At 45.4% G+C, this 21,753-nt stretch overlaps 2 protein-coding genes across 3 annotated transcripts in view; one reads left to right on the forward strand and one right to left on the reverse strand.

Moving 5' to 3' along the window:
* Positions 1 to 573: 573 nt before the first annotated feature.
* COIL (coilin) lies at positions 574 to 12,921 on the reverse strand. Of its 2 annotated transcripts, none has more exons than XM_066364636.1 (7): positions 12,671 to 12,921; positions 9,970 to 10,987; positions 9,758 to 9,844; positions 9,372 to 9,419; positions 6,495 to 6,564; positions 3,626 to 3,714; positions 574 to 1,460 (listed from the first exon to the last, which is right to left on the reverse strand). In XM_066364636.1, exons 1-7 carry the CDS (start codon positions 12,913 to 12,915, stop codon positions 1,368 to 1,370), a joined length of 1,650 nt encoding a protein of 549 aa, XP_066220733.1. In that variant the 5' UTR covers positions 12,916 to 12,921; the 3' UTR covers positions 574 to 1,367. The 2 variants fall into 2 exon arrangements, with proteins under 2 accessions (XP_066220733.1, XP_066220732.1); XM_066364635.1 differs by having other exon boundaries at positions 9,970 to 11,065.
* An 8,289-nt stretch (positions 12,922 to 21,210) lies between these two features.
* SCPEP1 (serine carboxypeptidase 1) overlaps positions 21,211 to 21,753 on the forward strand; it is a 31,296-nt gene continuing 30,753 nt past the window's right edge. The window contains exon 1 of the mRNA XM_066364638.1: positions 21,211 to 21,365. Coding sequence (XP_066220735.1) covers positions 21,293 to 21,365 — 73 coding nt within the window. The 5' untranslated portion in view covers positions 21,211 to 21,292. The remainder of the gene's footprint in view (positions 21,366 to 21,753) is intronic.

A 21,753-nucleotide genomic window follows, 5' to 3' on the forward strand; every position in this document is an offset into this window, starting at 1 on the left:
CAATGGTGTGCAAGGTTCCCTTTCCTCCACATCTTCCGTGTTCGTTATTTCTTGCCTTTTTGATAAAATCCATTCTAACAGGTGTGAGGTAAAATCTCAACGAGGTTCTGACTTGCATTTCCCTGACCATTAGTGATGTTGGACATTTTTTTCATGTACTCGTTGGCGTTTGCTAGCTGTCTTGTTTCTCAGCCCCTGGAAAGTGTGCTAGCTCAGAACCCAAGCCACGATGCTATCACTCTGGAGCAATACTTCTCATTACAAATCACTAAATCCGTATTTCGATATACACCACTATCACGCAAATTAAAATCGAATAGCATCTTCATGGGTCCAGCAGCTCCCAGATCTGACAAACTCTGTTTGACTAAACTTGGCAACCCCAGACTCTTCGGTCAAGGCCAGCCTTTGGGTTCCGGAACACTCTCATCTCTCGCAGTACTGTAAAGTAGCACGCTGGTCTGCCACACTCAACTAAATGTAACGAGTCAGCAAGGAAGTTTAGTTCAACATGACTTTATTTAAAAATCTGCAATGCTGAAGGAGGGATCTGACCTTTTGTTAAAAGAAAACAATTTTCACAGTATATATTTAGCTATTTTAGCTTTGTGTGGAATAATAACAGGAAACAAAGTTTCTGTTCAAGATCCTCACTCACACCAACTCACTCAGCCAGATGCTTGAAAACTGACAGCGGGGTAACACACCCCTGGTCAGAACTCACAGCGAGTCCTCTTGCCCAAGTGAAACAGTTCTTCCCCGGCACACACGCCAGCCCCACGTCCCCAGCTCCACACGGGACCCCAAGAATCCTTCACTTTAAAGTGGAGAAAACCGTAAAAGGATGTCTTAGCTCACTGCCTTCAACAAACCCCACTATTTGCTAATTCTTAACAATTACAAGTATTGTAATTGAAACTTGGAAGATGTTCCACATGTAGTAGAACAACTCAAATATAAAAAAATTAGGTCAAGTAACATGCTTTCATGTTTTAAAACGTTACTGAGTAAAACTTACTGAGACAAGATATGCAGCACTTTCTCGTACTTGGAATCATAAACTGCTTCTGATAATGGCTACTTGATGGTCAAAAAATAAAAGAGAAGAAACCATATATACTGGTGAGTAACCGCACCCACGGGGAATGCCATGTTTTAGATTTTGTTACTAAGATTAAACCTTAAAAAAGAAAGACCTAGAAGACAACACACCCATGTTATTTTAACTGACGAGGTAGATCTTTGTCCTATGCCACAAAGTGAAGGTGATTTTTAAAAATGCATATAACTTTCGAATCTTTTTTTTTAAAGTTCAGGTTCTGGTCACCTTCATGAGCAAAGCGTTTATAAACAAGGGCGTGGAGAGGTCACGCTCGGGCCAGCTCGGTACTTGATGAGTTGGTACTCGGAGAGTCAACAATCAGTCTCGGATCAATCAGCTCTCTCCACAAAACAGTGATCTGAGGGAAAAGACACAACAGTCAGTTTAGAGACTTCACTTTGAGGTCGTACAGGTTTTAGTGAGTGAACAAACTCATTCAGTCAAGTAAATTCCCATCTGTGCAGAACGGCTGCAGACCAGGAGTGACAGCAGTCCCAATACACCGAGTTGAAGTAGGGTATAAGAACGTTCACCTCAAACGCAGCTAAATTTGACATCAAGTGTATTGGTTTAAAGCAGGCGTTGCATGGGGGGGGGGGGTGACGGAGGTGGTGACAAGGGTCAGGAGGACTTGCCTAACAAGCTTCTGTGGACACGCAGCCCACAGACCTCTGGGGAGACAGAAGTGCCCAAAAGGGTTGTCCCTAAACTGCAGATGCCCTTCTGTGCAGCTCTCTGGTTCTCACGCTGTGCTGCCTGAAATAGACGGTATTTCCATTTTCCCAAAAGAAAGCAAACTCCACCACTTGGCCATGGGGCTGAGTGATGAGGGCCATCTAGTGTCCAGAAGTGGTGATGACAGGCTTGGCTTCCAGCCTCTGTTTCAAAAAGGCACAGAGAGGAAAGCTTCCAAGGTTTAATTTTCCAACATAGTGGCCAACAATACAATTCAACAACAACAACAACAAATGGTGATGCGTATATTGCAAATAAAGAAGAACAGAAGACTGGGCCACATCTGCTGATACTACCCAGATCCTAAAACTGTGTTTTTGGAGAAATCTTAGAGCCAAATCAAAGCATAAAGTCTGGTCAGGGTTTCTCCATTTCAGAAAAAAATGTGTGTTTCCAATACTGAAACTTACAGGATAATATTCATAACATTTCAAGTACCTATAGATGTGGTAGACTGCAAGTGGCAAAAAGCCTTTGTAAATTGGAGGCTTAGCAAAGGCTAAGTTCTCCCCCTTCCACTTCCATATTGGCTGTGATGCTGAGTATTTGTATCCACTTCACTTGCTTGCTTAAGTTACTGGAAGCAATTTACACGCCCTTCCTCTCACTCTTTGTTCAGATGTTGGTTGATTTCACTTATGCATGGTGGAGCTATTCCTGTTTATGCCTTGAGAGAGTTCCTGTTTTTGCCTCAGATGTGTAACTTTGTATCAAGGACTTCCTTGTTTTGCATATGGCTATATAATAAAGCAAACTGGGGCTATGGGGTGCTGGGATATTGCCATCAGCATTGAAGAGGCCTCCCGATCCCATCCTCTTTTCTTAATGAGTCCGTTTCCTTAATTCTGCACAGTTCTCCCTCAAGACCCAGAATTATGAGCCACACTGGTCCGCAGCGTACAGATACTTTAATAGGAAGCATTTTCTTAAATACAAATTTTCTTTATCTTAATGCTAGCATACCCTAATGAGCTATTGCCAACAACTAGTCTGGCTGCCAAAAACCTCTAAAACATACGCTTCCTAAAATGGCAATTTAAGGCTTTAAACAGCCTGACCTGTGGTGGCACAGTGGACAAAGCATGGACCTGGCACGCTGAGGTTGCTGGTTTGAAACCCAAGGCTTGCCCGGTCCATGCACATACGAGAAGCAACTACAAGGTGACACTTCCCTTTCCTCCCCCCACACCTGTCTCTCTATCCTCAATACAATCTTTAAAAAAAAAAGGATTTTATCAAGGTCAAAAGACGGACTTCTCATTTTGTTTGATTCCTCAAAACTATCTGTGTTTTAAATCAGAATCATGGTGACATCCAAGGGGCAGCAGTGACCACAGGAGACATGGTGGAGGTTTCCGGAGAGAGCTGTTCATGTTCCTGCTCTGGGTGCTGGTCACACGAGTATGTTCGTGTCACCAACATATGTAAGTTCCACCAGTACTTATATGTCCTTTCTGAATCTAAGTCAATAAAAGGCTTTTAAAGTATGCTGGTCTCTTCTACTGAAACCCTTAGGTAACCGTGTACACTATGATTTTATGCAAATCTATACTCTAGGAGTGTTATCTTGTCACGTAGGCTCTTTAAGGTCCAGGAACAGTGCCCTAACTTGACACTTGGCATGTATATACCACCCCGGAGGCAGGACAGACCTCCCCAAGCCCCAGGTCCCTTATGATGTGCATACAGGCAGTTCAGGAAGCTGCGTGACACCTCCCAGACGGACCCCCAGTGACCAGCTGGGAGAGAACAGACGACTAGGCAATCCCAGAAGAGCGGCACGCCTACCCTTGGGTCCTGTGTCACAGCGTACTCCACTACCTCGGCTCCGTTTTCGTTGTGATAAACCAAATCAAATTTCCCAGGCTCCTTCACAGCTGAAACCAGATGGTAGGGGGAGAGAGAACAAGTCATTCCCCAGCAGTGAAGACGTTCCTCGACAGGGAATTCCCCTCATTAGAAAAACCACCACAAACAAACTGCCCACCGGTGTGGAGGCTGGGTACGCACATGCAGGTGTGGAGTGCCCCGTGACAGGAGACCCTGAGAAAACCCTGCACCAGCAGACCTGAATTTCGTGGCCATTTATCAGAGACTATCTTTCATCAAAAAGAAACAAGCTTGATACACTAGCAGTGGCGTTTCCAGAGAAGAACGGATAACCACAAAATAATCCCAAAAGGTAACTGATGTTTCAACAAGGGAAGGTCATCGGAATTCTGCAAAGTACTTTCATCTTGCTCAGTCCTCGGAAATTGCACCTGCGTACTACATGGGGATACAGCAGTCCTCACTTTGCACGGTCGCGCGGGACGATAAAAATGACCGTGCATGCTGAAAGCACGCAAAACAAGCCTAATAATCGACAGGCAAGATTAGGATTGCTTCACGGTCTTTAAAACATTGTGTCCAAACATTAAAACCTCTACTGTATAAGGGAATACAAGTAAAGCTAAGATTTACGTAGCACACTTCAAGACACTAGAAACACTGAGAACTGAAGCGTTCTATTTCTTCGCAGAATCCCGGCAGGGTAGTCTGAACAGTACTCGCCTTCTTGCCCGGCAACAACGAGGCAGAGTGAGCAGCCTTCTGAGGCCCTGCAGAACTGTCCAGGCGGGGTAGTCTGAACAGTACTCGCCTTCTCGCCGGGCAACCACGATGCAGAGTGAGCGCCTTCTGAGGCCTTGCAGAACTGTCCTACTCATTTTAAAGGTTGGATCAGCTTGCAGTATTTTATCCTTTGAGCTTTTAGTGTCATGATATAGCCCTACGAGTTCCTTTTTCACAGTCCTGTGAAATTTTTGGCTGGTATCATTTCTGGGACATTTCATCTTTTTTCGTCACAACTACCCTCCTCTTTTATGTCCAGAAGTCCATCTCAACCACATTATTCATGTTCCCAAGTTTGCTATTCTTTTCTATAGTGTCACTTAAACTTGATTTGGATGTCACTTTTTGCTTCTTTGTTGTGCTTTCATCTTTGTTGGCCGGTTTCCTATTTCAAGTATCTACTTTGTGAATGTCACGTGGGTTATCACCAAGGGACAAGGAAGCAGCAGAATGACACATTTCGTTGCGTGTACGGAAACCGAGAGACAGAAGCACAGTGACCTGCTACCAAGACTTCGCGTGGCCGGTCGCCCACCACGATGGCCATCTGTTACTAATGTGATTTGTGGACTCCAGAACTGCCAGTACTTCAGGCAACCACTCTTGGTAAACATGCCTAGTGTCACTAGGGAGCTGGTGTTATCTAAATAAACCATGGTAACAGAGGTACGTGAACATCAGAACCATGCAAAGCGAGGACTGCTTGTATTTCTACTAGAAAATAAGATACTGCTGTTCCTTAATGCCCCAAGGAAAAAGGCTCTAATGAGATGCCATCACATTCGGTCATCTGACAAGCAATGATCAGGCTACATCCACAGAATTTGACAATGGACAACCTTCTCAACCCAACATTCCTAAGAAGGGGAATTTCTTCAAACAAAATCATAAAGAGACTTTGTTGAAAAACCCTTTTGACTAACTTCTGTATACTGGAGCTTTGATTATTTTACTCACTGCCTTATTTAAACACAAACAAAAACTAATTAATTGTCTTAGGGTCAAAGAAAAAGGGGTCTCTTGGGTGCTGAAGATGGCTCCATAGCTTCTGTCTCAGGTGCTTAAAAAGAGCTCGGTTGCTGAGCAACAGAGCAACACCCTAGATGAGCATGACATCGCCCCCTAGTGGGCTTGTTGCGTGAATCCCAGTTGGGGCAGGGCAAATGCAAGAGTCTGTCTCTCTGCCTCCCCTCCTCTCACTGAATAATAAAAAAAAAAAGGGGGTCTCCCCTGGCCTCTGACCAGGGACCCTACAACACAAGTTAAGTTAAGCCATCTACAGGAAAAACCCTCCCATCCCAGGATTTCAGAACCAGCAATGAATGTGGTGAATCAGGGATAAAGCAGAATAATGTGTGGAGTGTGCATACACAAATACTTTGGACACTATTTTGACCCGACACAAAGATATGTCCATCTGTCAATCTTTTGAAATAGAGCTGAAGAGCTCTCTCTTCCAAGCCTGCTGACTAGCACCGCCTCTTATAAATCATAAGATATACATTAAGTATGTCTGCAATTTCCGCAATTTCCAGTCTTGAGGGTGTGTTTTTTTTAATTATGCAAGAATGCAAAAACTAGCAAGGCAATTTAAGTGCAAAATCTTCCAGATTTTTACCAAATCCCTCCCCATCTCCTATGTAGCTGACCCACCGACACAAACTCAATGGCAAGTGTTTCAGTGACAGAGTCAGCATTCGACTTAGGATTCATAGAAATAATTCTCTTTGAAATCCATTTTCATCGGTTTATGTAATTTTTGTGAAATCACATAATTATAGTAATAAGAACGGCTTGCCCAACGGCTTTGGGAACAAGCCCAAGAACTCTGAGCAGAAAAACTGCCTCCCAGTGGAGCACAGCCCCCCCCCCCCCCCCCCCCCCCCGCCCCTGGTGGCTCTGTGGTGGTGGTGACAGACGCGCTGGAGCCTGCCAGTTAACCATGGAGATCAATGAAGACAGCGGCTCCTATACACACAAGCTATTAGAGAACGATGCAGATATGAAAAGCCTAAACTTTCAAATTCTTTTCTTGAAGACTCACCAGGTAAGGATGAAAGGATTTCTATATCTACTTGCTGGGTCTCTGGATTGTGGCTTAATATTTTTCCTTCCTTTGAAAAATAAAAGTCCCAGTCAAAAATCAACACATGAAACATTATGAATATATAATACTTAAACCACTGAATTATATACTTTAAAATGGTTAAAATGGTAAATTTTATGTTATGTAAATTTTATCCCAATAAAAACTTTTTTTAAAACAAATAAAAAAAGAAAAATAAAAAACCCCACAAAAAACAAATCAGCATGGAGGGGAAGTGAAAGTCCCACACTCCAAGCCAGTATTTCCCCTGATCTTAATCAGCCCGGCGTCAGGCACCACCAAGGAACAGCCTCTGTAGACCAAAGCCTATCCTTACTGAAACTGGTGGATCCTAACTGCTTCCGGCACCCTGCCGCGCCTGTCCCCAGGAGACCTTCTCCTGCCCTGGCTCCTGCCTCCTGATCACATCCGGGTGCTTCCCCCTGCAGCACTGCGGGACGTGAGATCACCCCTCCTCAAGGGAAACTTAAGTAACAAATTCCTTTCAACAGCACTGGCTTCTCTGTGTCCTCACCCAGTCACCTCCATGAATTAAATCCCATGGGTACAGCCTGGCCAGGCAGTGGTGAAGTGGATGGAGCGTCCGACTGGGACGCGGAGACTCATCTGGTTTGAGCAAGACTGACCAGCTTGAACCCAGGGTTGCTGGCTCGAGCAGGGGGTCACTCGGTCTGCTGTAGCCCCCCGCCCCCCAGTCAAGGCACATATGAAAAAGCAATCAATGAGAAATTAAGGTGCCGCAACGAAGAGTTGATGCTTCTCGTACCTCTCTTCCTGTCTGTCTGTCCCTATCTATCCCTCTGTCTCTCTCTCTCTCTCTCTCTCTCTCTCACACACACACACACACACACACAAATCCCATGAGTGTAAATGCAACAGGGTCCAGGGCTGAGATGCACTCTTTGAAGAGAGATCTGACATTCGAAGACAAGCTTCATGAATAAAGCCAGAGATAAACAAGGTAACAGCATTTGTGGTCAAAGCAAATGAGTGGAACCAATTTTCTCTCTCAAAATGGTTTTGAAAGCAATTTCAGAAGTTTTGAAACCACGGGGAAATAAAGGAAGCAGACAGCTTTCCAAGGTAATAACAATGATGGCCAACATCCACTTAATGTGAATTTTAAGAAATTAGTATCATCTAGAATCACAGTCTGTAAAGGTTGTGGGGAGTATCAACTCTGTATTTATTTCCACTTCCTCATATAGCACAGCATTTAATAAGTTATTAATTACATAGGGCAACAAAACATCCTGATTTTCCCAAGACAGGTCTGTTTATATATGTTTCTGTCCAGTATCATTATCAATATGCTATTAATTCTTTTTACTCGCAGTATCCTGATTTATATGATAAAGTATATGATCATTTATAGCAAGGGCTAAGAAGATGAAAAATATCATAGAACACCAAATACCCAGAACAATAACCCACCTCATCCCTTGTGAACTGATTCTTCTTCGGCTCTAGCCTGCTTTTAATTTTATTTGTTTATTTATTTCAGAGACAGAGTAAGAGTCAGAGAGGGATAGACAGGGACAGACAGACAGGAACTGAAAGAGATGAGAAGCATCATCAGCTTTTCGTTGCAACACCTTAGTTGTTCATTGATTGCTCTCTCATATGTGCCTTGACCATGGGCCTTCAGCAGACCGAGTAACCCCTTGCTTGAGTCAGCGACCCTGGGTCTAAGCTGGTGAGCTTTTTGCTCACACCAGATGAGCCTGCACTCAAGCTGGCGACCTCGGGGTCTCGAACCTGGGTCCTCCGCATCCCAGTGCGATGCTCTATCCACTGTGCCACCGCCTGGTCAGGCACTAGCCTGCTTTTGAGGAAAACTTCTTACCAAGAATTTAAGTCTTCTAAGATATGAACTCAGATTAAATCAAATCTCCTTGTATTTTATCTTTAATACTACATTAAAATTATCAAGTATTTATTACCTTTAGAAAATGAACCTACATTCTGTTATTACATCAAAATAAGAAAGTATGCATTTTAACCGGATTTTCAACCACAAGGTGACTGGGTGAAAAAGAGAAGGAAACATAGTATCCGGAACCCACTGGCTGAGTCAAGTCTGTAGTGAACTGGGACACAGCTCATATGCCAAAAGGAAGTCCCAAACAAGTATCGAGTAAACTCCAAGGATAATACTTGCAAATTATGTCGTTAACCGATAATTAAAAAAACAAAAAAAACCATTAGACTATAATAAGCAGTAGTAATTCACAAATATATAAAATATATTCCTATGGCCTGGCCGGTGGTGGCGCAGTGGATAAAGTGTAGACCCAGCACGCTGAGGTCACCGGTTCAAAACCCCAGGCTTGCCCGGTTCGAGGCACATATGAGAACCAACTACTACAAGCTGATGCGTCCTGCTCTTCCGCCCCTTCTCTCTCTCTCTAAAATAAGTAAACAAAAGCTTTAAAGAATAATAAAAAATTAAATAAATATGTTATGATGAATACAATCAAATATTTAATCTGATAGCTATTTATTATTTTCCTTCAAAGTTTAGGATCATGGGGGAAGGGTACTCAGATAAATCTGTGTGTCTAAGCTGATTAGGAAAAATATGAGTATCAAATTGAAATCTCTCATTTTCTTCTATATTCTTCCCAAGCGGAAGGACAGTCTCACTGGGAGACTTCACAGTGATGCTATCACAGCTTACGTTTCGATCATGTTCTCATTTTCTACTCTATGGCATTATTTACTCAAAAAAATCTGCATCACCCACAACAGCAATAGTAAACATGACGTCAGCGTCTTTAATATGCTGCCAATTATTTTTAAATAAAGTCTTACCTTGTAGTCAGAGACATCAGGTGAATAATCAGATGTTAGTTCCAAAAGCTAAAAAAAAGAAAAGAAAAATCCATAAATGCACAGGCTGTGGCCCCTTCCCCCACCCCCGAGAGAACATGCACAGCCCGACCATTAACCTGCAGCAAAGCAGAGGCTCCAAGGCTTGGGGGGTGGGGGTGCTGAGATCTATAGCTCTCTTTTATTGAGCACTTGCTATGTTCCAGGCACCACCAGGCTAAGCCATTTTTATTCATTTAGGAAACAATTGCTGGGCACCTACTACACACTGGAAGAGAGGTGTGTGTGTGTGTGTAAAAAATAGACTTCTAATGAGTAAATTGGAGGGGGAATAATCTTTTTGTTGTAATTGTTGTTTGAAAATATACCTTAAACGCAATCTTTTCCCCCACTTGGGGGGCAGCTGCTAACAGCGGTAACAGACTGTAGTCCTTCTTGAGTGTCTCTACTGGGTTCTGGAAAAAAAGTATCTGTTAGTCACGTGACTCTGTCACTGGTGAGAAAATGTGCCCACGACTTCAGCTCCAGACCCACCACAGGGGGAAGGGGAAGAGGGAGACTCACAAGAAAGACTACTTGCCTGGATGATAGTAGATGAGTTTGTGAGCATTTCATTTAAATGCTGCTGCTTTTGAGAGTCGGTGTTTCTATTCAAAACACAGGGAAGGGCAAGCCCCCGTCCTTGGCCTCTTCCCCGCATGCCTCGGCCCCTAGCTCCCCTCCAAGAAGGAAGGTCCTCTCCTCTACCCCAACCTCTTCCCAAACTGCTGGGGAGAGTCACGTTGGGAGGGCCAGGAGCCTGTCGGCCACCATCCGAGTCAGCATGCTTCCAGCCAGTGGCTTTGGGAACCTGTGATGATGGCCCGGGACCTGGACAACCGCTTCCTGCAAACAGGCCGGCTGTCTCTAAGGGACGTGGGGCCTTCTCCAGGCTGTTCTTTGACACCATGTATTGGTCATCTGACTCTGAACTAGAGTCTGAACTAGAAGATGATGTTCTGGTTGCTTTGTCCTCGATGGGGGTCGAGTTAAAGCCAGTTTTTGTAGCTACTTTGTTTGCAGTTGGGTTTTTTATAGAGGGCCCTTCCTTTGACAACGCAGCTATTATTTTCTCTGAGGACTTTCTGACCTCCAAGGTGACATTGCTGAGATCATCGCTAGTTGATTCCTGATAAGACTCCGACTCGGAGGAGGAGCTGGGACTAGCCTTTGTGTGAATGTCCACGCCCCCTTTCCGTCTGGCTTTAACAAGGCTGTTTCTAGCGGGAGGACCCTTCGGAGGACCACACTTCTGCACAGTCCACTCTTTCGCTGTCTGCGCTTTAGAAGACTTGGGACTCTTTGTCTGTTTTTTATACACGCACTTCTCCTTTTTCTTTGGTGACTTCCTCTCAGTCTCTCTGTCGTCACCGTTGACTATACTACACGTGGCTTTGCTCTTCCTCTTGCTCTTCTTCCTCACACTCTCGTCTGCGACAGCTTTTGGTTCTGGATCCCAGGCGTCCTTCTTGTTGTCTTGCCTCTTCCAATGCTTCCTCGGATTTCTGTAATCGGTTTCTTCATCCTCCTCCAACTTAAATGACCGCTTCTTTGCTTTTCTAGGTAAGAAATGAGTACTGTCACCATTAGTGACTGTTACGGGGTTCTCGGAGACTTCTCTCTCTTCTAATTTAACTCTATCAAAAGAACAAGAGAGAAAACTAGTGAGTAACTATGTCTTCAGGACATTATATATATACTGAGAGAACTGCAAATTGTTGCTGCTGGCAATGAAAAAAATATCAAATCCTTTAAGGACAAAAGACTTCTTTTTGACAAAATGGCTTCTATGGCATTACTTATGGTCAATTCTCAAACAGCACGACCCGCTATTCCTGAAGAGAATAATGTCAGTATGGGACATATTAAGACTGAGACAAAATGCTACGCAGAGACTAAGAAACAGTTCACCTAGGTCTGTTCCCATTCCTTTCAAGGTGTACACTTTCCCTGGCCATGTTCTTTCTTTCTCCACCTGGATCTCTCTCTCTCTCTCTCTCTCTCTCTCTCACACACACACACACACACACACACACACTAAAGATGGAGTAATTGTCCCAAATGACATTCCCTGATGATCTCAAGAAATCTTATGAATCTGCCTGACCAGGTGGTGGCGCAGTGGATAGAGCATCAAACTGGGATGCCGAGGACCCAGGTACGAGACCCTGAGGTCACCAGCTTGAGTGCGGGCTCATCTGGTTTGAGGAAAGCTCACCAGCTTGGACCCAAGGTCGCTGGCTCGAGCAAGAGGTTACTCGGTCTGCTGTAGCCCCGCGGTCAAGGCACATATGAGAAAGCAATCAATGAACAACTAAGGTGCTGCAATGCGCAATGAAAAACTAATGATTGATGCTTCTCATCTCTCCGTTCCTGTCTGTCTGTCCCTGTCTATGACATGCTCTGGGGAAAGGAATATTCAACAAGGGGCAAGCAAGAGGAAGTACCCTGGTTCACGACTCCAGAATTATTTCCCCGCAGCTGGAGCAGAAGCCCTGAATAAGTCCGAGCTAGGAATCCGAATTGAAAATGATCATCACATCTTACCATTTTATTGAGACAAACCAACCACGCACGTGGACGAGTCATACCACCATTGCTGCTTGATCCTCCTCATCTCAGTATCAGTTTTGAAAATTTCCAAAGGCATATTTAAAAACTTTTGTTTCCCAAGTCACAATCCAGAAGGTCCCAACTACCTATTAAGCGAACCACAAAACGCCCCATGAGACCCCGAATGGCACCCATCAGAGGTCTCAGGGGCTATCGCAGGAGCCCTGAGGCTGGACAAGCTGCCCCTCAGGAAGGGAACACGACGGTTCTTCTGCACGGACCCTCGCACCGGACCCTGCGAGCAGCCCGGCCATGCCCGGGTCTCGGGCACGTGCCATCCTGCGCGCAACACAGGGCGACGCGCACCGCGCCGGCCAGGGCGGAGAGGCCCTCGGGCCCTGCCCACCCGCGCAGTCGGGGTTTCCCCGAGCTTGCTCCACGAACCACCTACATCAGAAGCATCCGGGGAGGGATGCCCACTCCCGTGCAGATTCCTGAACCTCAGACCCGAGTATCAGACTCTCTGCGGGTCACGAATGCGCACTTTGACAGCCCCACCTCCCCGCCACTCAGCCTCGCCCCACCCGGGGTCTCCCCAGGCCTGAGGCCTCCCCGCCCCCGGCGTGCCAGGCGCGTCCCCGGGGCCCCGCGACCCTCAGCGCCGCCTCCCACGGCCGCCCGGCGCGCACCTGAGGCAATCGTTGTCTCGTACCAGGCGCGCGCTCTCGCCGTGCGGCAGGAGCCCCCCCTCCAAGTAGAGGCCGAGGGGGGCCCCAGAACTGTAGCCGAAGCGCTGGCGGATGAGACTAATGAGATCCGTGACTACTCGGCATCGGTTCAACTCGACCAGAAGCCAGAAGTCCGTGCAGTGCGGGGTGGCTGGCGGCGGGTAATCGAATTGAAGCCGTAGCCTAACCGTCTCGAAGGCTGCCATCTTGCTCAGTGCTCTACGGAAGCCGAGAGACACTACAGCGCCACCGCGAGGGGGCCCGCCCCCTGGAGCCTGTTAACCTGCGCCACCTATTGGTGGTGAGCGGCTACTACATGCTTCATGGATCGCAAGGCGGAGCGGGGGTTGATTCAATTCAATCCTGTTCACGAGTGGTCTAGGCAAGAGGATGTATAAATAAAATAAATCCCTTTATTCCTTTCCTACTGAGCACTATGTAGGATGCGTATTTAGGCTATTCTATGGATAAACTCTCTGATAAAGCAATTCTCAGCAGTTGTCTTCTAAGATATTAGCTTGTATACGCAGAAGAATTTCTAAAAACTCCCAATAATTTAGTTGACAAAGTTTTTCATCGTAAAGAGTTGTAAGAGATGTCTTTTCTAATGTAGTGTAAATATTAACGTTGAAAAATTAATCACTCTCTCCCTGGCCGGTTGGCCCAGTGGTAGAGCGTCAGCCCAGTGTGTGGAAGTCCCGGGTTCAATTTCCCGCCAGGGCACACAGGAGAAGCGCCCATCTGTTTCTCCACCCCTCCCCCTCTCCTTTCTCTCTGTCTCTCTCTTCCCCTCCCGCAGCCAAAGCTCCATTGGAACAAAAGTTGGCCTGTGCACTGAGGATGGCTCCATGGCCTCTGTCTCAGGTGCTAGAATGGCTCCAGTTGTAACAGAGCGACGCCCCAGATGGGCAGAGCATCGCCCCCTAGTGGGCATGCCGGATGGAACCCGGTCGGGTGCATGTGGGAGTCTGTCTGACTGCCTCCCCACTTCTAACTTCAGAAAAATACAAATAAATAAATAAAATAAAAATTAATCACTCTCATGGCCTGACCAGGCAGTGGTGCAGTGGATAGAGTGTTGGACTGGGATGCAGAGGACCCAGGTTTGAAACTCCAAGGTTGCCGACTTGAGCCCAAAGGTCACTGGTTGGAAGCCCAAAGGTCGCTGGCTTGAGCAAAGAGTCACTCACTCTGGTATAGTCCCCTCTCATCCCCATCAAGGCACCTATGAGAAAGCAATCAGTGAACAACTAAGATGCTACTACAAGAAAGAGTTGAGGCTTCTCATCTCTCTCCATTCCTGTCTGTCTATTTCTATCTGTCCCTCTCTCTGTCAAAAAAAAAAAAAAAAAAAAAATTAATCACTCTCTTAAATGTATCCAGTGGTATTTAAATACCTTAGCAGCTTAATACCTTACCACCATCCACATTAACCTCTAAATCAGAAATTTTACATCATTTGAATCTCCATTCCACATATACATATATATATCCTTTAATTTTCATAAACAAAGATATAAATTATGAACCATTATTTTCCCCATTTTGAAGATAAAAAAAAAAAGTCAGAAAGGTTAAGTAGCTTCTGCAAGATCACTGGTCCAGTCAGTGGCTGATACCTTGCAGTCAAGTCGGCAGTGCTGGGAAAGGCTTCCTTGGGGAGGGACATGTGAACTGCCAGGTTCAGCAGTAACTAGCCAGGTGCCGGGGGGAGGAAAGGTGTGAGAGCGTTCCATGAAGGTGAAAAGCGCACATGCATGTGCAGAGAAAGGCTCATGCAGAGGGGAAATGATGTGGAGACACATGGAGGAGACGGCCATGTACCACCAACCACCTGCACCCAGAATTCACTGGAATGGCCTCTTAGGAGCCCCCCTAACCAATCTCCATGAGCTTTTCAAACCCTTCCCAAAATAAACATAATTTAAAATAATGAACTTTTGCAAGTACAGTATTGAGATGGGTTCCCAATATCTTTTTTCCAAGCCATTTGCCTCCACTAAAGCCCTAGTGTACTTTTTTTTTTTCCTAGTGTACTTTTGACCTGCCCCCAAGAGGACAGGTTTACAACACAAAGAATACAAGCACCCCCCAAGCATCACCTTCTCCTGTTCTGCGGCCACTCCCTCGCCGGAGGAGATTCCACTGGCTCTTCAGCCTTCACTCTTTGGCTGGTCTTTCTCTGCACGGCACCCCTTCTTTTCAGCTGCCTCTATCCTCTCCTCTCCTAGGAGCAAAACAAATTCTTCTCATAGTCTTGCGCAGCACAGTTTAGCAATTTGGGGAAAAGGTTTCCATTAACAGTAATCGTGCCTCTGGTAAACTTCATTGTCTAGGGCAGGGGTCTGGGAACCTTTTTGGCTGAGAGAGCCATGAACGCCAAATATTTTAAAATGTAATTCCGTGAGAGCCATACAATATGTTTAACACTAAATACAAGTAAATGTGTGCATTTTATGTAAGACCAACATTTTTAAAGTACAATAAGTCTCTGAATTCTTTTTAATAACATTGTTATGCTGTTGCTAACCAATGATGAATAAAGTACTTCTTACCATTAATACGACTTCTGGTGCTGCATGGTTTTGCTGATGGCTTTGTAGTCTGGTTGATACGTGGTGAGGTTAAGCTTCATGCAGGCGTTGAGACTTCCATCCATTAAACGTGATCGTAGGTTGGCCTTAATGTTCTTTAGATGTGAGAAAGACTACTCACATGCATACGTAGAGCCAAACATTGTCAGTACAGCAATACTCACATGCTGCAGTGTGTGGTATGTGATGAGAAGTGCGTTCCAAGTTTTGACAATCAGCTGGTCCATGGGTTGAAGGTTTTTCATTTCTCCCCACTTGTGTTTGCTTGCCAACTCTGCTTGCTGTCGTGCAAGTCCTTCCAAATCTTCATTCAGTGACTTGAACTTATTCACCCACATGTCTGAGGCCTTCAGGTCAGCAGCTTATAGCTCAAAATCCCTGATGGAGATACTGGGGATGTAACTCAGGTCGGTGCTGTGCACTGCACACTCATGTGGATGGGTGATGAACTTAAAAAGACAAGTGCGCTCATGAAATTCTCCAAAACACACTTTGAACAACTGCAGATTAGATGTGAAGCCCGCTAGCTGCTGGAGATCAAGATGTTGAGCAGGGTCATTTGCTGTGCATGCATCTTAAACTCTCCCAGTTTTTCAAAGTGTAGTAAACAACCTGTTTCAATGTCAGCGATGAAGAGTTCCAGCTTGTTTTCAAATGCAAACACTGCTTTTGGGATAAGACTGTATTTCCAACGCCTTGCATTTTCACATTGAGCTGGTTCATATGTTTCGTCATGTCCACGAGATAGTAGAACTTCAGGAGCCACTCAGTGTTAGATAACTCAGGATGCTCGACATTTTTCATTTCAAGAGAAGTCCTGATTTTGCTCAGACAAGCCGAAAAATGGCTGAGCACCTTCCCTCTTGATAACCAATGCACATTGCTGTGCAGAAGCAGACCAGGATAATTATTCCCAACTTCATCCAACAGTGTTTTAAACTGGAGATCATTTAAAGCTTGGGCAACAATAAAGTTGACCACCCAAATGACCAGCGACATCACCTCACCAAGCTGCTCGCCACACATCTGAGCACAAAGCACCTCCTGATGTAGGATGCAGTGAAAACTTAGGATGGATCTCTTTTCATGTTCACGAAGAAGCGCTATAAATCCTGTTTTCTCCCACCATGCATGGAGCACCATCAGTACACACTGAAGTAAGTTTATCCATTGGTAGATTTTTCTCGTTAGCGAACTCAGTGAAAGACTTGAATAAATCCTCCCCTCTTGTTTCTTTCATAGGCAAAACAGTAAGACTTTTATCATGGAGTGTGTCACCGACAGCATACCTTGCAATCACGCTGAACTGGGATAAATGGCTTATGTCTGTTGACTCATCCAAAGCAAGAGAAAAGAATGGTGCTGCATTTATGGTCCTTCACTTGTGTTGCTTCAATTTGATTTGCCATCATGATGGTATGATCGTGAACAGTTCTTGCCAACAGAGGCATGTCTTTTATTCGTTTGATTATCTTGTCTTTATCCAAAAAGTCGTCAAAAAAGTTCATTGGCAACATCAAGCATGAATGTTTTGGCATACTCCCCATCTGTGAATGGCTTTCTGTTTCTCACAATTGCTAAAGCACCAGCAAAGCTAGCCAAATTCCAGTCACCTTGTTGGGTCTAAACACGGAATTACTGCTAACTAGCTTGCACTCTGCACAGTAACTCTTGACATGCTTTCTACCAGCTTTCCTCCACTGGATATTTCGATGCAAATGTAGTATGGCGTGTGTCAAAGTGCCACATTATATTTGACCGTTTCATCGATGCAATTTTATCATTGCATATTGGACACACTGCATAACCTGCTCTCTCCACAAAGACAAATTCCTTTGTCCATTCCTGCTGAAAAGTACGATACTCCTCGTCTTTTTTCTTTTAGCCATCTTCTTCTTCAAAAGGGTTTCTGCATTTAGCTAGCTGACTACTTGATTAAAAGGAGGGAAGTTTACTTCCTGACCTCACAACGACCCATGTACATTACGCATTATCCAATAAAAATTTGGTGTCCTGGAGGACAGCTGTGATTGGCTCCAGCCACCTGCAACCATGAACATGAGTGATAGGAAATGAATAGATTGTAATACATGAGAATGTTTTATATTTTTAACGTTATTTTTTTTTATTAAAGATTTGTCTGTGAGCCAGATGTAGTCATCAAAAGAGCCACAGCTGGTCTTTTGGTTCCCGACCCCTGGTCTAGGGTACTGCCATTGCGCAAAGCTATATACAGTTTAGCAATCGTGCTACCTAGCTAATGCTCTATACTCAGTGCTCATCTCCTAACCTCAAGGAACTAATAAGGTATCTTTCCTAAACAATGACCATTCCAAACTTTAAGAGGAACTTAGCTATTAGAATAATCAGGTGTGTGTGTGTGTGTGTGTGTGTGTGTGTGTGTTTGGTTTAGTTCCTGTGATTATAAGCTATATGAAAAAGAGAAATTTAGTCGTTGCCCTCATGAAAGACCAGGTTGTGTTGACACCTTGATTATAATGGAGATTGTAGGGAATTTACTGCTTGTCACACGCCACACTTGTCAACACTTAGAGCCACCAAAGTGATCCATTGTTTGATAATTCTAGCATCACAAGAACATTTTTTTGGGGGGGACTCCCTAACTTGGTTAGCTTTTGCTTATATGGTCAAAAACTTCCACTCTGGAAATAATACTGGCTTAGAAAATAGATGAGACAGTATGTACTTTATGTATATTATGGGGTTTTATGCATTTGGGACCACCCACCACGTTAAGCTGGTGCCCTATTTCTTTTCTCTGGCCCAAATCTCAGTGCCCTCTCCCTTCACCAGGGGGACTCTGCCATTTCCCAAGGCTTCAGATAAAAACATCTGTCCGTTTATGAGGGGGCGGGTGGAGGGTTAGGGATGGGCACAGGACAGAGAGAGGCCTTGTCACACGTTGTTTTTCTGTTTTGCTTTTTTTCATCATGTGCTTTTGGAACAGTATCTGTGGCAGGCAGTTAGACAGACGGGAGCAGAGCAAGGGTGCCGGGCCAGGTACAGGTCACCAGGGTGGAAAGCCCGGCATGCCTAGCAATGGGCACAGCTGGGAGAACAGGGACCCCACCCCTAGGGTAAACTTTCCGCCCCTAGCATATTGCTAGGCATGCAGGTTAGACCCCGTGTTGTGACCTGAATCAAATACACACAGGCCTAGTTGTGTTTCAACTCCAGACCTGAATAAACAGCAAAATCAAACAAGTGACACAGCCAGCAACTCCATGGCTAACATCCGGACAGACGCATTGACTGATGTCCCCCTGCCCGGAACCCGATCAATCAGTTGAGACCACAACCCTGGAAAGACACACCTGGAAAACTGATAAAGTTTCTGTTGGGGTCCTTACCCCCCCCCCCATCCCAGACCTCCAGGTAATTAGCCCTCAGGGCAGAGGATCTGTCTCTCCAGGGAGCACCCAGTGCCTGTCCCCACCCCTTCTCCCAGGGGATGTTCCTGGCCTCTCTCTCTCCTAAGCTCCAAGGGCCCTTCTTTGGCCTCTGTAACTTGTTTCCTGAGCCCATTTCTTCTACAGCTCACATCTTCTACCCGTGTGACTCTCTAAATAAACTTTCTGTTAGGTTGAGTCTTGGTTCTGAATTCTTTCTTAGCCAGAACTCGGTACAGAGGTTGCTGAAACGAGGTCGGGTCCCACTCCGCGGATCTAACACCTGGTGTCTCCTTCACCACCAACGTAGTTAGACGTGTAACGCAAACATCATGTAGCCCAGGCGTATTCTTGTTTCCTGGTTCCCCTAAGATAAACATGACCTTTAGAGAGAGAGACACACACACACACACCCGTCATCCTTTTCCTCTCTTCTTACAAAACTCCCAATACCCTCTTTAAAACGACAGTTGTGGAAGAGAGAAGAACACGAGGGCTCGGAGCGGCAGCAGCAGGGGCAGCCGCGCTGCTGTAGCAGATTTAAAACGACAGTTGTGGAAGAGAGAAGAACACGAGGGGAGCGGCAGCAGCAGGGGGTAGCCGCGCTGCTGTAGCAGATTTAAAACGACAGTTGTGAAAGAGAGAAGAACACGAGGGGAGCGGCAGCAGCAGGGACAGCCGCGCTGCTGTAGCAGATTTAAAACGACAGTTGTGGAAGAGAGAAGAACACGAGGGGAGCGGCAGCGGCAGGGGCAGCCGCGCTGCTGTAGCAGATTTAAAACGACAGTTGTGAAAGAGAGAAGAACACGAGGGGGGCGGCAGCAGCAGGGGCGGCCGCGCTGCTGTAGCAGATCGCCAGCCGGAAGCTCATGCTGGAGGTCGGGGCAAAAGCACCACTGTGCCCCACCCCACTCCTTTCTGCTCCTCCCAGAGCTGTGCTCTGCTGTGTTCCTGTGGGCACTGGCGTCCCCTCTCTTCTTGCAGGTCCCCACTGGATTACTGGCCCTTCAGACATTACAAATATGGGAGGTTCGTGTCTGTGAGCATCCTGCTGAAGGGCATCTGGGACCAATTACTGCTGGAATCTTGACAAGTGCAGCAATTGCTGGAATGTACCAAACAGCAGGAAACGGTACCATTTGAAGCCCTCGCCTTGGGCGCTGGACAGAAGTGTTGTGTAGTGATGTTCTCCTTTTTTTTATGGGTTTTAGCTATTCTATAGCATACACCTTTATGCTATGATGTCAAACCTAAGTTTTATAGAATTCTCAGAATGCTTTACAATATGGAGTGTGGGACGTAGTGTTTTCTTAGTTCTTCGAATGGAAGCAACTTGAATGAAAAAGTATGTGAGAAGCTCAGCCCTTTCTTCAATCGGGAGCTCAGAAATCGAAGATCGTTTTTTAGACTCCCATTGTTCTCACCCAAAACAGATCAAGTTTTGTTGTGTTTTTGTTTTGATATTTAATTTAAGCAGTTTTATAGCTGCAGCTTTACCCAAAGCCAGGTCAACAGTGCTTCTGGGTTAGCAGCCTGTGCACTGAAATGTACAATATTCTGTAAGAAAAGGCAATGTTGCATACTTCAAAGAAACTATGGAAAACATTGGTCTATTTCTGAGCAGAGTATACTGTACTAAAATCTTATTTGATGTAAAAAATAAAATAAAAAATTATGAAATGTTAACATAGAATAATGCTGATGACAAATTATCAAGAGGGAAATAATCCAAAAATTTTTATCGTTGTAGTGAAAAAGATGAAGCAAAAGACTAGCAAAAAAATAATCCCAAAATGTCAAGAATGGTTACATAGAACCTAACATTTTTTCTTAAATTTCCAAAAATGCCCATGGTATATGTAACTTCTTAAGAAAAATAATTAAAAATATCTCTGAAGGGGTAGAGGGAAGGATGTAAAGAGGGACAAATAGAAGGTGACAGAAAATGATTTGACTTTGGGTGACGGACATACAACATATGTAATCAGCAGTTCAAAGGCTATAGAGACGTTTACTTGAAACCTATGTACTCTTATTGATCAATGTCACCCTATTAAAGTTAACTTTCAAAATAAAATTTAAAAATTAAAAAAAAAACCCTCTAAAAATGAAATCCGACAGTTTTCACGGGCCAGCTGGTCCAGGCTTCATCTGATTTGTGGCAGATGCAGCGGTTTTTGAAATGTTAGGGCTTTGCTGGGGAAGGAAGAGATGGGCAGGGCAGGAACGATGGTCCTCACGGTTATTTCTCTGTTGCGTCTCAGTCCTGTCACACAACTTAAGTCAAAAGCATCGAAGGTCTCTTCCCTCCTGCTATGTTCCCAAAACAGCAAAGAATGACCTAGTGGGACTAACAGAACACTCCCCCCACCCCCTCCCCAGGAGTCGTTGCAGGGGTTTTGGTTGACCCATCCGGCAGAGGGCGCTCCGGACACGACCAGTCGCCACTCCGCCCAAGCCCCGCCCCCAGGCTGGCCAAGGCCGCCCCTCCCCCAGGCCAGTCCAGGCTCCGCCTGTCACCGTCACGTGGTGGGGCACCGGGGCCAGCCTATTGCTGATGCTGCAGCGCGGTATTCATCATGGAGCTGGCGCCGCGGACTTGTCTGGTGCCGCCGCTGCTGCTGCTGCTGCTGCTTCTCGGCCCGAGTACGGGTAGGTTCGGGCAAAAGGTGTATCAGTGACCGGTGCCTCCTTCTGTCTCCAGAGTTGAGAGTCTCTTAGTGCGTTTGTGTTTCTTAAAGCCAATCTCTTTTCCTCTGTGCGTTTGAACCTCACCAGGATTTTGATTGTTGTTTCGTTTTTTTAATTGAAAGTACTTTTTCTACCCATCTTTGGCTCCGGGTGGTCTGATGCTCCCTTCTTCCCTAGGTAGAAAGAAGGGTGGTCCTTCCACGCCTAGGTAAAAGCAGTTATGCAAAATGTATGAAGCAGTTATGCAAAATATATGGTTTGTAGAAACTGGTGATCAATCAGGTTCCTACGATCTTAAGGCCACCTCCCTTTTCCTGCCGTCATTAGCTGCTAAGTGGGATTAGGAGGT

The sequence above is a fragment of the Saccopteryx leptura genome, chromosome 2 (assembly GCF_036850995.1).
Source record: "Saccopteryx leptura isolate mSacLep1 chromosome 2, mSacLep1_pri_phased_curated, whole genome shotgun sequence".
In the NCBI taxonomy this organism is placed as follows: domain Eukaryota; kingdom Metazoa; phylum Chordata; class Mammalia; order Chiroptera; family Emballonuridae; genus Saccopteryx; species Saccopteryx leptura.